This window comes from Schistocerca serialis, chromosome 4 (genome assembly GCF_023864345.2).
Source record: "Schistocerca serialis cubense isolate TAMUIC-IGC-003099 chromosome 4, iqSchSeri2.2, whole genome shotgun sequence".
Lineage (NCBI taxonomy): Eukaryota > Metazoa > Arthropoda > Insecta > Orthoptera > Acrididae > Schistocerca > Schistocerca serialis.
Genome location: NC_064641.1, coordinates 110,758,953 through 110,772,669, shown reverse-complemented (window position 1 = coordinate 110,772,669; position 13,717 = coordinate 110,758,953). Strand labels below are relative to the sequence as shown.

The 13,717-nt window shown below is 42.4% G+C and overlaps 1 protein-coding gene across 2 annotated transcripts in view; it reads right to left on the bottom strand.

The window, feature by feature from the left end:
• LOC126473654 (MICOS complex subunit Mic60) overlaps positions 1-1,276 on the bottom strand; it is a 51,194-nt gene extending 49,918 nt beyond the window's left edge. For both annotated transcript variants that reach the window (XM_050100878.1, XM_050100879.1), the window contains exons 1-2: positions 1,164-1,276; positions 776-858 (exon numbers count right to left, since the gene is read on the bottom strand). In XM_050100878.1, coding sequence (XP_049956835.1) covers positions 776-858; positions 1,164-1,208 — 128 coding nt within the window. In that variant the 5' untranslated portion in view covers positions 1,209-1,276. The remainder of the gene's footprint in view (positions 1-775; positions 859-1,163) is intronic.
• Positions 1,277-13,717: the final 12,441 nt, after the last annotated feature.

Sequence of the window (13,717 nt, the reverse complement as noted above, 5' to 3'; positions counted from 1 at the left end):
ACAACAATACTGTATGTAGCTCTGTCGGATTCATTAAACACTGAATGTCATTTTTTAGAGTCTATATTGAAATGATTGATGAGACATGTTCAGGCCATTGCAAGTGCTACCTACAGTTTGTTAGATACATGGGTCACTTTAAATTTTATGCCAATGCTCAGTGCAAAACACTAAGTAAGTAAGTAAGTAATACCAGCATTATATGAAGAAGACAAGACTCGTTTGGCCATACTGCTCATCTCCCCAAGGCATCCTGTAAACGGAGTGTAATTTGCACCACCTCTCCTAGTAAAGTCTCCGTTACTGATCAAGAAAAGTTTGACTGATAACAATACTATATAACACTTTCAGAACGAGTTGCAGAAGAAAGTTGTTGTAAGATAATGCATGTACTAAGTACATTTAATTCTATGTACTAAACAGAACAGTAGCAGAACAGCGGAGATAAGCAGAATAATGAATGTTAAGAGTTGTGTACTCGAGTCACAATATTACATCAATATAGTAAAACAATCCGAGAAAGTCTTGTGAAAATACCACTTCAAATATAGGCCTATATGGAATTCTCTATTCCTGAGTTTACAGAGAAAAGGCGTTGTTTCACGTTATAAGGATAGTTCCTACTAATTTAAAATTGTAGTTTCTATGTCTAAGAACACACATATTACTAACAAAAATTTACTCTTTTCTGAAGGAACCAAGTGTCACATACAACTACAAAACTTCCACAGTGACAACTATCATTATCAGCACATAATGGTACTGCGTGTCTTACCCTCTTCCTCGAGTATTTTCGGAACCAGTGGACTGAAGATTCCTCGACGATATGTGGAGTTTGGCGGTGTTGCAACGGAGCACCTGGAAGGTAATCGCAATATGTAGTGGGTCCTATTTCGGCTCCTTGCTTCCGCAAGGTTATGTTGACATTGACAACCACTGTACTTGCTTACGTTCAAAAAAGTGTACAGTTTTTAAGGGCTTGTAATTAAATTGTTTGTTAGACAAAAAATTTAAAACGATCTATGGAAAATCTACATAAATAGGTCAATTTAAGAATCAACTGCATTCTGCCGGCATTTTACGAGACCCGTACAGAAAAATTTTCAGGGTGTTAGAAAGAAACCCTGTGAGGAAGATTATTTTTGTTATAATGCTAGTCCTACCCTTGGCGGTCCTCGATATACAAATTTAACTGCAACCCTCAACATCTTAAACCGCCTATGCGGCTCCTAGTTGATTCAGAACCTGAAACAACTGAAGATCGGCATTAATCAGTTGGTAATACCTAAATGTGCATCTTTCCTTTGCAATGTTGGCTGATTGGCTCTTTTGATACTGGTGTCGGCGCGTTATTTAGAATTGTGATTTAGTATTCGAAATGACTGAAAGTTATTATCACAAGTTCTCGCAAATCTCAGGTATTGTTGTATACAAGATATGTTCCTATAACTAATCGAAAACGGCCTCCAGAAATGTAATTCCCTGCACAATTACTCCTCCGCAGACATAGACAATTTTGGTGAATTTTGCATCAAATAGCATTACATCGTTACTTACCACAAATACATTATACGGATGAGACACAAGCTCCAATCCTGGTAAATTATTGAAAAAGCTCTTGTAAGTTATATTTATTTCCTTAGTATTTGCCCCCCTCTCTCCGTACAAAAAAAAAAAAAAAAAAAAAAAAAATCTTTATTCTGCCGAGAGCTTTTAGCGCTTAACATAGCTTGGACCGCTATATCGTTAGGTTCGAAACACTGCTTTGGATTGGACAAGGATGAGGAAAGCCTTTTGAAGAATGAGTCCAGCATTCACCAAAAGTGATATAGAATTTCAAAGATGGGGCTTCGAAGTTTGAATCTTCTCACTTGCTTCTAGTTTCCAACGTGCAACTACAGGTCCAGGCTTATGTGTCGACCGAGCTGAGGCGGGAGATACGAATTTCAGCTATTTTTGTGTGCGCAACACGAAGTAAGTCTACAAGCAGGTAGGATACTGTGTAACATCGGACGCAACATAAAAATTGGATTTTTGTGTAAGGGACCTACACACGCACCATCGGGATGTCAGTCGGTTAGGACCACTCGACAGACGACCGCCCAAAACCAAATAATGTCGTGTGTAACACTGTCGTGCCAACCGTCCGACGAAAATTCGTCTTTTGTATTTGCGCGCGAGGTTAAATGCTGTTGTAACATACATGACAGGGGGCGAGGCAGGTTAAAATTTAGCTGAGAAATTTAAAACCTGCAGATGTTTGTGGGACACGTCGTTCGAGGAGTAGAGCAATAGAGGTTCTAGAAATGAAGCACTTCCATTTTTTACGAGTCCATAAAGGCTTCATGTGACGCCAAGGAGGTCAGAATTTTAACCTTCTTGTGTGGCACATAGAGAGAGAGTAAAAGATATGCATAGCTTATTAATGAAAGCCCGTTAACCTACCGTTTCGACTTTTATGTTTTATTTCCGATACTTACCGGAAATGAAATCTAAAAACCGAAATACAGACTAATTAGATCTTAGGTTTCATTTCCGATATATATAGGTATTGGAAGTAAAAACTAAAAATCGAAATAATTTATTCATAAATTATACTTGCTTCATTATTATACGTGTTACGGAGAGACCACCCTATACCCTAGCCCCGCGATGACGAGCAGTGTGGGATAGACTTGGTCACTGTTTCTATGTTTCGATACAGTGTATCGATACGTGGAACTGTTTCAGTGTTTCGGAACGGCTGTGGTTCACTGTTTCGAAACAGTAGTGTTTCATTCCGCCCCTGTCTCGGATAACCGGACCAGATTCGATCTCGAGCCAGACACAGACTGTATCGTTGTTTCAAAATAAGGCTGTTTCAGTCCACCTGTGCTTGGAATGGACTAATTGTATCGAAACAGTGATGTTTCGTTCCACTCTGTATCGGACGAGATTCGGGCTCGGCACAGGTACTGAAACACAACATACCACTTCGTGAAACACAAGAGTGTCGACATCTTTTTGACAACCAATAGCATGAAGCTTAATATATCCGAAAATAAAGCTTCGCTTCTAGCTGACTGTCCTATTCCGAAATGACGTAACATCTGCTTTATAAACACTAACCAAACAATAAAACAACGCATACTATTCACATTCAAAATAATAAATATGTGAAAATCATTCAGTTAAATTACACTTTTTTTATAACATACGCTTCTCTGTTCATGTACAGTAATCATATTAAGAAACGCAAGTAAGCCTACAACATTTTGAACAAAAAAAGGCGTAGAGTGACAGTTATTAGACATATATACAAATTTGATTTAGGTATAATTGCAAGCAATCTGTTTGACATATCACTGATAGTGTAATGGTGAACAGGAAGGGATGGGAAGCATGGTGCATTTATAGTAACGGTTCGAAACACCTTGAAAGGCAAAATTTTTTCTGTTATATTTTGTTATTTATTCGAATTATTTGGCATTATTTGTGAGTCTATAGTCACTGTGCCTATAATCCACAATGATTCCCTTTGTGTGCATGTAAATTAACAGGATGAGTATATTACCCATACTAACTGAATGTGGGAATCCCAGTAGCATGTCCGTTGTTTCTGCAGGTTGCTCCCACCTCCAGTTCCGTTCGTGGTGGTTCTTCTGTCTTCAGCTATGGCTGTCCTCAGCCAATTGCAAAGTATGAAAGTGACACAACACGAAAGCAGCGCATTTGCTGCATGAAATACGGAACTGCCAAAACGCCTAAGTGATAGTTTCATACTTTCCGCGATATGATTAGCGCTCTCGCGCCTCATTTGTGTTTATATGGACATACTTATACAGTAGACATTCAAGATGTATCGAAACATTACATTGTACTGTTTCATTTGTTTCGAAACAGTTACGTGTTTCAGTTTGCCCATCTCTAGTGTGGGATTTTTAAAAGAGTTCTAACAGTTGAGAAATGCTTCATTTCTGGTGTAGCCTATCTATTGTTGTATTTATTAGACGATGTGCACCACCACCATTTGTAGCGCTTCCTCTAATGTGAGATGATTTTCTTAAATGTGCAGGGGCATCTTTAATGGTACATACATAAATTAAGTAATCAACTTTACATGCACATCTTTTACACTTTTTATTTCGCTTTAACACGATGAATTTCCTCATGTAACTATAAATCACGTAGCAGGTTTATCAATCTTGGTCAGTAGTCTTGTGTTTAACCTATTTCGATCGTCGTTTTTTTACTGCTTTTGGTCCATACTCTTTGGAAGCGTATAAAGTTTATCTTTGTCTGAGAGTGATAAAATATTTTTGGAGTATGTGAATATGAGAAGAAGACATTTATCATAATATAATATTTTCTCTATTGTTTCTAATCATGAACAATTGCTGTAATTCTGAGCAGTATAGCCATTGATACTAGTGTATCACACTCCATTGTAAAAAATCCATAATGTTATTTTAACCTTTTTAGAAACTTATGAAATTATAAGAAGCTGCCCTATGGTGCATAATGTAACAGCTTAATGGGGGGCATAGTGTAACCATGTTACACTGATATGAACAGTGCAGCTCCTGTTCTATGAACCATTGACAATGATGAGGACCAAAGTGAGTCACAAGAAGACGCTTCCAAAATACTGTGGTAGCGCTGAAAATATTTTTTGCACAACATTTATCACAGCAGTTGGACCAGGGAGATTAAGGAGAAAAGAAGGAGAGGGCGGGAAATCATGTGAAACGCCTGTCACAGTGAAGCAACAAGAAAGCAAGGCAGAAAATCTTCGGCAATACAAACTATTTACCGAGGAAGACTACATTTAGGGGAATCTGCGATCTGCCCACAGTTTAGTTGTGACATTCACAGAGAATGTTCACAGTTTATCAGTGCCAGTACAGAAAGAAATGTGTTAAAAGTTTGTAGGCGGGAGTCTTCTCAAAAACTTACACAAAGTTCAAAAGCTCAACATAAACACTAAAAGTTCGTTTCTAACATAGATCGCAGTAAAGAGCCACTGAGGTGAGGCACGGTCATACATGAAGGTAGATACTAATCTGTGTGATAATACAACAGGAAGGTCGACATGGAGCGCAGCGTTGGCACGTAACAGTACGAGGTGCATTCAAGTTCTAAGGCCTCCAATTTTTTTTCTCCGGACTGGAAAGAGATAGAAGCATGCGCATTGTTTTAAAATGAGGCCGCGTTCATTGTCAATACATCCCAGAGATGGCAGCACCGTACGGCAGATGGATTTTTACCGCCAGCGGCGAGAATGAGAACTGTTTTAAATACTTAAAATGGCGACGTTTTCCTTACTTGAACAGTGTGCAATCATTCGTTTTCTGAATTTGCGTGGTGTGAAACCAATTGAAATTCATCGACAGTTGAAGGAGACATGTGGTGATGGAGTTATGGATGTGTCGAAAGTGTGTTCGTGAGTGCGACAGTTTAATGAAGGCAGAACATCATGTGACAACAAACTGAAACAACCTCGTGCTTGCACAAGCCGGTCTGACGACATGATCGAGAAAGTGGAGAGAATTGTTTTGGAGGATCGCTGAATGACTGTTGAACAGACCGCCTCCAGAGTTGGCATTTCTGTGGGTTCTGTGCACACGATCCTTCATGACGACCTGAAAATGCGTAAAGTGTCATCCAGGTGGGCGCCACGAATGCTGACTGACGACCACATGGCTGCCCGTGTGGCATGTTGCCAAGCAATGTTGACGCGCAATGGCAGCATGAATGGGACTTTCTTTTTGTCGGTTGTCACAATGGATGAGACGTGGATGCCATTTTTCAATCCAGGAACAAAGCGCCCGTCAGCTCAAAGGAAGCACACAGATTCACCGCCACCAAAAAAATTTCAGGTAACCGCCAGTGCTGAAAAAATGATGGTGTCCATGTTCTGGGACAGCGAGGGTGTAATCCTTACACATTGCGTTCCAAAGGGCACTACAGTAACAGGTGCATCCTACGAAAATGTTTTGAAGAACAAATTCCTTCCTGCACTGCAACAAAAACATCCGGGAAGGGCTGCGCGTGTGCTGTTTCACCAAGACAACGCACCCACACATCGAGCTAACGTTACGCAACAGTTTCTTCGTGATAACAACTTTGAAGTGATTCCTCATGCTCCCTACTCACCTGACCTGGCTCCTAGTGACTTTTGGCTTTTTCCAATAATGAAAGACACTCTCCGTGGCCGCACATTCACCAGCCGTGCTGCTATTGCCCCAGCGATTTTCCAATGGTCAAAACAGACTCCTTTAAGAAGCCTTCGCCGCTGCCATGGAATCATGGCGTCAGCGTTGTGAAAAATGTGTACGTCTGCAGGGCGATTAATTCGAGAAGTAACGCCAGTTTCATCGATTTCGGGTGAGTAGTTAATTAGGAAAAAAAATCGGAGGTGTTAGAACTTGAATGCACCTCGTACAACATAGACGGCATTCGTGTGTTTCACTGCATTTGGAAAACGGCAGGTGAGCTGTAAGTCGCTGAACTGCTTGGGATGCTAAGGCACTCGCAAGCAATCTGCCGAAGCAGTGCACAAGGGCAACACACCTGATTTGTCCACGAATAGTCACCATGCAACTGTTCTCATGTCCTCATTGAAGTGCTGATCAAAATCAAAATCACTGTTTCACAAATGGTAGCAACAGTTCACAATGAAAGAAGGAGCACTTGTGCAGATATTGCACAGCCATTCATCACTGGCACATGCTTGTATCAGACATGGGTAGAAATTTCAGGCAAAGCAATGGTAGGCAGAGTACAATATTGGAGGCAAGACGCTTCAGTTGACAGGTGTCAACTATGGCGCAGGTACTTGGGAGATAGTTTAAGTGTGACTGCAAGGTGAGAGCCGTCTGTTAGGGTAGACTGTGGGATTCACAAAATTCCCCCACCCCCCACCCCCATGCAAGAGGAGGAAGTCGGGGTAACAACGTTGAATGCAGCTGCTCTGGCTAGTCAAACACTATGTCTGGGTACCACAACAGTGAGTGGCGGTAGAATGGATAGGTGACAGGTGAACCGACATTCACCTTGTTGACGGCCAACATGTTGACAGCCACTGCGTTGACAATGGAGCATGGCAGTGCAGTATGTATTGAGAAAAAATACCTGGCCACTGCCAGCGGCTGGGGTGGTGCAGTAATGATGGTAGCATGCAATGGCAGCATAGAGTGCATGGTGGTAGTTGGCGATGTAGAACATGACAGATGACCGGCAGGGCGGCGTGCAAGACTGCAGGGCCAAAGGCACACCTGGTGAGGTGGTTAGTGTGAAAATACAGTTAAATTCAAATTTAAATGTCGAATGAAAAACATTTCATCAAAATTATTGATCTTATACTAAAGGTTAGTGTGAAGAAAACCTTTGTAACTATGCAAGATGAAAAAGTGTTATTTCTGTGTTAAATGGTAGAAGAAGTAGAGTGTAGTTGTGAAAGCATTAATAATTTTATGGAAAATAAAATATAGAAATTAATGTAATTGAAATGAAATGTCTTGTGGCAAGGGCCTCCTATCGAGTAGACTGGTCGCCTGGTGCAAGTTTAATTAGGTGACGCCACTTCAGCGACCTGCGTGTCAATGGGGATGATATGATGGTGAAGACAACACAACACCCAGTTGCTGAGCAGAGAAAATCTCCAAGCCAGCCGGGAATCGAACCCTGACCCCTTTGCATGGCATTCTGCCGCTCTGACCACTGAGCTATTGAGACGGACATGAATGTAATTTATAAATGTACTGATCGTAACATTCTAAGGTATTAGGACATGTAATTCATTTAAACAAATTGAAATCATAAAGCCAGGGAATCCGCAATGAGTTTTTGACTCTGTCTCTTGGATGACCTTGATGCAAGCAGCACAAGGAAGGGAACGATCGGAAAACCAGGAGCAGTTGCAGTAAAGCCTTGGCAGTGTACATATCATGGCATTTCATGTGATGCGAGGCTTAAGCAGTAAAAAATTCGGTGCGAAACTGCTTGATATTTGGTGTGGCAGTGGCTTATAGTTCCTGAAGTCGTCTCCAGTTTATTTTGTGTTGTTGGAAACCAAGAATACCCAACTTGTTTTATATGATGGAATGTTGATCGATGATACAGCAAGTTAATATGGCTATCGCATGTGCGTAGTAATCACAAATTAATTCCATCACTTAAGATGTGAAGAGCCTATCCAAATTTTTATTCCACAAGCAACAACTTCAACACCGGTATGACTGCAACTAACAAGACAGTTTTGTATTAACCATATTTAGAAGTGTATCAGGATGTCACAGTCAAATGGTTCAAATCGCTCTGAGCTCTATGGGACTTAACTTCTGAGGCAATCAGTCGCCTACAACTTAGAACTACTTAAACCTAACTAACCTAAGGACATCACACACACCCATGCCCGAGGGAGGATTCGAACCTGCGACCATAGCGGTCGTGCGGTTCCAGACTGTAGCGACTAGAACCGCTCGGCCACCCTGGCCAGCTGTCACAGTCAACCCCATAAATTCAAAAAAGTTTTAATATAGTTTCGGTAAAAGTATTTGTTCGAATCATTGTCCCAAAGCCATATACCGATCCAAAGTTCCCTGCCCATTTTGTCAAATGTAACTTTTGTGTCATTCTGTAGTCTAAGAGCATAGTTAATTAATTTTCTTGTTATAACAGTCATTCAGTCTCGTATAAAAGTAACTTCCAAGAATAACTGTTTACTTTCATTTTGAAGAGACAGTGTGGTCGCTTTGCTATGTCATTGTAAAGTTCAATTTTATGAGATTTCTTACTTTTAAACTTGATTTAGCGGAATATTAATTTTATGTATTTATTCAAAGTAAAGATGGCAGAACTTAACTTTATTTCTGGCACGTTCAGAAACATAACCTGAAAGAAAATATTTAAATTGCTCCATCGGAGCTGGTGACCAATCTTTATAGCTATAATTTTCTTTCAGTGGATCTGTCAGAAGATAGAGTAGAACCAGACATGAAGAGGAACAAATAGCATTAAGAGTAAATGACACATTGGTGACAGATGTGTATAGTGTTGCAGAAATTTTTAACAAACATTTTATAACTGTTTCTGAAAAGATGGGGTTGTCAGATCTAGTAGATGCTGCTATGGAATACCTCAGATTTGACATTTCAAGTCACTTCCATAATATGAATTTGACCCTCATTACTCCAGCAGAAATAATGTCCATCATAAAATCTTTAAAATCAAAAACATCTAGTGTGTATGATGAAATATCAACAAAGTTAATTAAAGAATATGATTCTGAGCTAAGTAACATATTAAGGTATCTTTGTAACCAGTCGTTTGTCAGTGGAATATTTCCTGAATGGTTGAAATATGCTGAAGTTAAGCCACTATTTAAGAAGGGAGATAAAGAAATAGCCTCAAATTTCTGTCCAATTTCGCTGTTGCCAGCATTCTCAAAAATTTTAGAAAAAGTAATGTACAATTCGCTTTATAACCATCTTATCTCGAATAACATACTGTCAAAGTTACAGTTTGGATTTCTAAAGGGTTCTGATATTGAGAAGGCTATCTACACTTACAGTGAAAAAGTGCTTAATTCATTAGACAAAAAATTGCAGGCAACTGGTCTATCTTGTGACTTGTCAAAGTGTAAATCACAATATCGTTTTAAATAAATTAGAATATTATAGTGTAACAGGACATGCTGCAAAATGGTTCAAATCTTATATCTCTGGCAGGAGACAAAGGGTGTTATTAGGAAAGAGACACATTTCAAGCTATCAGGCATCATCCAACTGGAAACGAATTACATGTGGGGATTGAGATGTTACATACGGCTATATTGAACCCAACATTAAGTATTCGCTCGTTTATAATGAATTAACTTTATTTTGATCATGTTGGTACAAACATATCCGCTCGAATACAGAGTTCGGAACACACTGGGATCAACAGTTTTCAAAGAAATTCGTTCTCAAAGATGAGGCGGTTGACTCTTGCAGTCGATAACCGCCACAGAGGCCTCGCCAGTAGTGCGGAGCACGGTAAGGATGATGAGAGGCGTGTGTGCACCCAGCCGGCTGATAGCGCAGGTGCGCGTGACAGATCGTGTCGTGACAGGCGCTAGTGCGAGGCGCGATCGGACCGTTTCTCGATGTCTCGGTAGGCGCGACCAGCGGAGGGAAGGAGGCGCGGAAGACGTCCAAAGGTTGACCGTGGCATGCTGCTGATGGCACGGTGGAAGCAGAAGGCAGCGGCATGTCGGTGGGGAGAACACCATCGTGCCGAGGCCGTGTCGCGCAGCGGGGTTTTGATCCGATCAAAGGCGCTGAGTGCGTCGAAGATGCGATGCGATATATTGCCAAAGTATTTGCCGGCGAGCGCCACGGTAAGTGCAGCGTGTCCGGTAACAGTTTGTTATTGGCCGTATGACATAAAGGAGCAAGCATGCTGTAGCTTAACATGTTGCATAAGAGATGCCGGATGAGCAACACTCGCGGTAATGACAGAGTTATAGAAGCGCTTGATGTCGCACCAGGGGAGAAAACAGCAAGCTGCACATGACTGACCTTGGCGGCGGATGACTTCGGTGTAGACGGAAGTGTCACCTCAGAGTCCGAGGACGGTAAGTGTGTTACAGCGGTGTTACTCCAAGCGGAGTTGACACTGTCGGTGTTTTGATGTGCGAAAGAGCCGTGATCGAAGGTTGGGGGGCGTGCCCGTGAGCCCGTGCATGATGCATGGCGACGGCGAGAGGTGGTGGAAGGCGGACGTGGTCGGTGAAACCATAGTCGGAGCAGGAAGGCGATGAGACGTAATGTGAACATAAAGAAGTTGAATCGGCGGATGCACTACTGGTCCTTGGCGGAGAGGCGACACAGTTTGATGGAACTGGAGCTGCGTGTGTGCTGTCGCTGTCGGCGCTGCGGTCGAGTGGTAAGGCTGCAAGCTGCTCGCGCGAAACTGCTGCACGGTCGTGTGTCGGAGCAGAAGGTGCTCATTCGTCGAAGCAGAAACGGCAGATGTGTTGGTCGTACATTGCAGAGGTAGTGAAGAGGACGGCAAAGCAAGCGGCACTCGAATGCGGCTGGTTATGCCGTGGTACAGAAACGAAGTGTCTGGAACTACCAAGGAAAGGTGGCAGCGGTGTAAATAAGTTGCTTGTATCAGATCAGTAACGTAGAATTTCCACTTGAGGTGGCGTGATGATGATAGTTGTGACATCTGGGACATAGATCCATGTAGCGTGATCGTTAGGGTATTAGTTGTAGCTGGTAGTAACAGCAAAGGATCGGAAGCAGTCGGAGGTGGAACAATGACAGGAGCATCTCGTTGCATGCCGTGCTCGGTCGGTGTCGGCTGCAGCATGTGTAACTGATCTTGTACCAACAAGTTGTATGTCGCAATTTGCTCACGTAGCTGTTGCAGTTGTTCAGGTGAAAATGTATGTCACGAAGCAATCTGCTGTGTATCACTGAGTAAGATGGGGTCGAAATCGGGATCTGTCTCTATCAAAGGGTAACCTGGCGTACAAGACAAGGTCAGTGGTACAGTATTGACGTAACAGTTCGAGTAGAAGAGATTGTGTGTGCGATCGCGAATGTGAAACTCAGTACTCGGCGGCGGCGGAGTGAGAACACGTTCACTGCTGTATGAAGCATCGATACAGATGAAATCGTCTTCTGGGGTGGGTGAACGAGTTGCGGGCGCGATCGAGTAGTGAACGGCCGGGCGGTAAGCGTGCGGAGTGTCGGCGAGTTATTGGCAAGATGCGGTTGCAGTAGCAGTGGCGGGATCGTATGTCGCGCAGCTGTTTGTTTTGCCTACGTCGAGGTCAGTGAGCCAGCAGGCCGTGACGTCGCTGTCGGTAGCGGTCGAGCAGAGTCGGTGCGTCTCGGATGCTGCGTAGAGGTAGGCGTGGCACGTGCAGTGTTGCACTGAGAATCAGCCGGCATTGTAATTGGTGTAATTGGTGTATTGTCGTTGATTGGTAGGATGCCCTTGATGAAATTGTTCCTGTGATGTTGGTGACAGGCGCTGAATTAAAGCGGCTTTCGCTCTGGTCTACTTGTCACTCAAATTGTCACAGATAATGTCCATAATTATATAATGATAGTCCTTTAGGTGCCTGAAGAGTACGAGGTATTTTTCACTTTCGTTGGGGATACCATAAGAGGAGAATATATACTCCTCGGCCATGAACCACATTGGAAGTTGGTCCGAGAGAAATGTTGGTAGTTGGATGCTGCAAATGAGGGACAAGCGCGGAGAAGTGGCAGGAAAGTTGGCGGGTACATTCGAACTCTGGATGATGGGCTGTGCGGAAACCGGGTCGAACGAAATTGCACGCGGCGCGGAAGACGCGGTAGCCGTGACGGGCGTTTGTGAATTCGACCAGGCATGCGATTTAGCCGTAGTTCGGAGTTCGTGCGAACTGGGGTTTGCAACATCGTCCCCGTTTGTTGCAACCCATTGTTTGGCATGATTGTCCGATGTCGAAGCACTGCACAAAGTTCATTCATTACACAAAAGCAAGTCAAAATTGTCCAAATTAATCGGCGAAGGTGCACTGCACTGTCCAGAAGTGAAATTACCGACGCGTTGAGCGGGTTTCGACGGATGACGTGTGTGCCTCGGTCGCATTGTCGATGTGTGAGAAGGTGACGAAAGTTACCAAAAAGCACGATTCACACAAGAGTCGGGAATTTACACACTAATTACACTTCCTGTACACTGCATCCAGATGTGGCGCGATGCGAAGTCGATGGATGTAGAAATCCGACAAAGGGTTGCTGCATTGTTTGTCCATGGAGATGTTCCAGTACACATTTCTGGCATCATAAGCGGCGTTTGTGAGTGTTGGGGTCACCAGTGTGGGGATCGAGATGTTACGTACGGTAATATCGAACCCAACATTAAGTATTTGCTCATTTATAATGAATTAACTTTATTTTGATCATGTCGGTACAAACACATCCACTCAAATACAGAGTTCGAAACACACTGAGATCAACAGTATTCTAAGAAGTTCATTCTCAAAGACGAGGCAGTCGACTCTTGCAGTCGATAACCGCCACATAGTCGTGGGGTCCCACAAGGTTCCATTTTGGGGCCTTTACTTTTTCTCGTGTATGTCAATGACCGTTCATCAGTAACATTACCAGATGCCCAATTAGTTTTCTTTTTTTTGCCGATGATACAAACATTGCAACAAATAGCAAATCAAGTGTAGTGTTAAAAAGATGAGCTAATAAAATATTTGTGGACATTAATCACTGGTTCCTAGCCAATTATTTGTCACTAAACTTTGAAAAAACGCACTACATGCAGGTCAGAACTTATAAGGGGTGTCCCACAAGTATATGCCTAACATATAATGACAAGCAGATAGAGGAAGTGGACAGTGTTAAATTCTTGGGATTACAGCTTGATAATAAATTCAACTGGGAGGAGCACACAACAGAACTGCTGAAGCGTCTTAACAAATCTCTATTTGCAATTCGAATTGTGTCAGACACAGGGGATAGAAAAATGAAAAAGCTGGCATCCTATGTTTCCTTTCATTCCATAATGTCATATGGTATTATTTTTTGGGGTAATTCATCAAGCCAAGTTTTCCAACTCAAGAACATCCTGCAGAAGCCTGTTTAGGGAACTAGGGATACTAACTACTGCTTCCCAATATATTTATTCCTTAATGAAATTTGTCATTAAAAATATACCACTTTTTCAAACCAACAGCTCA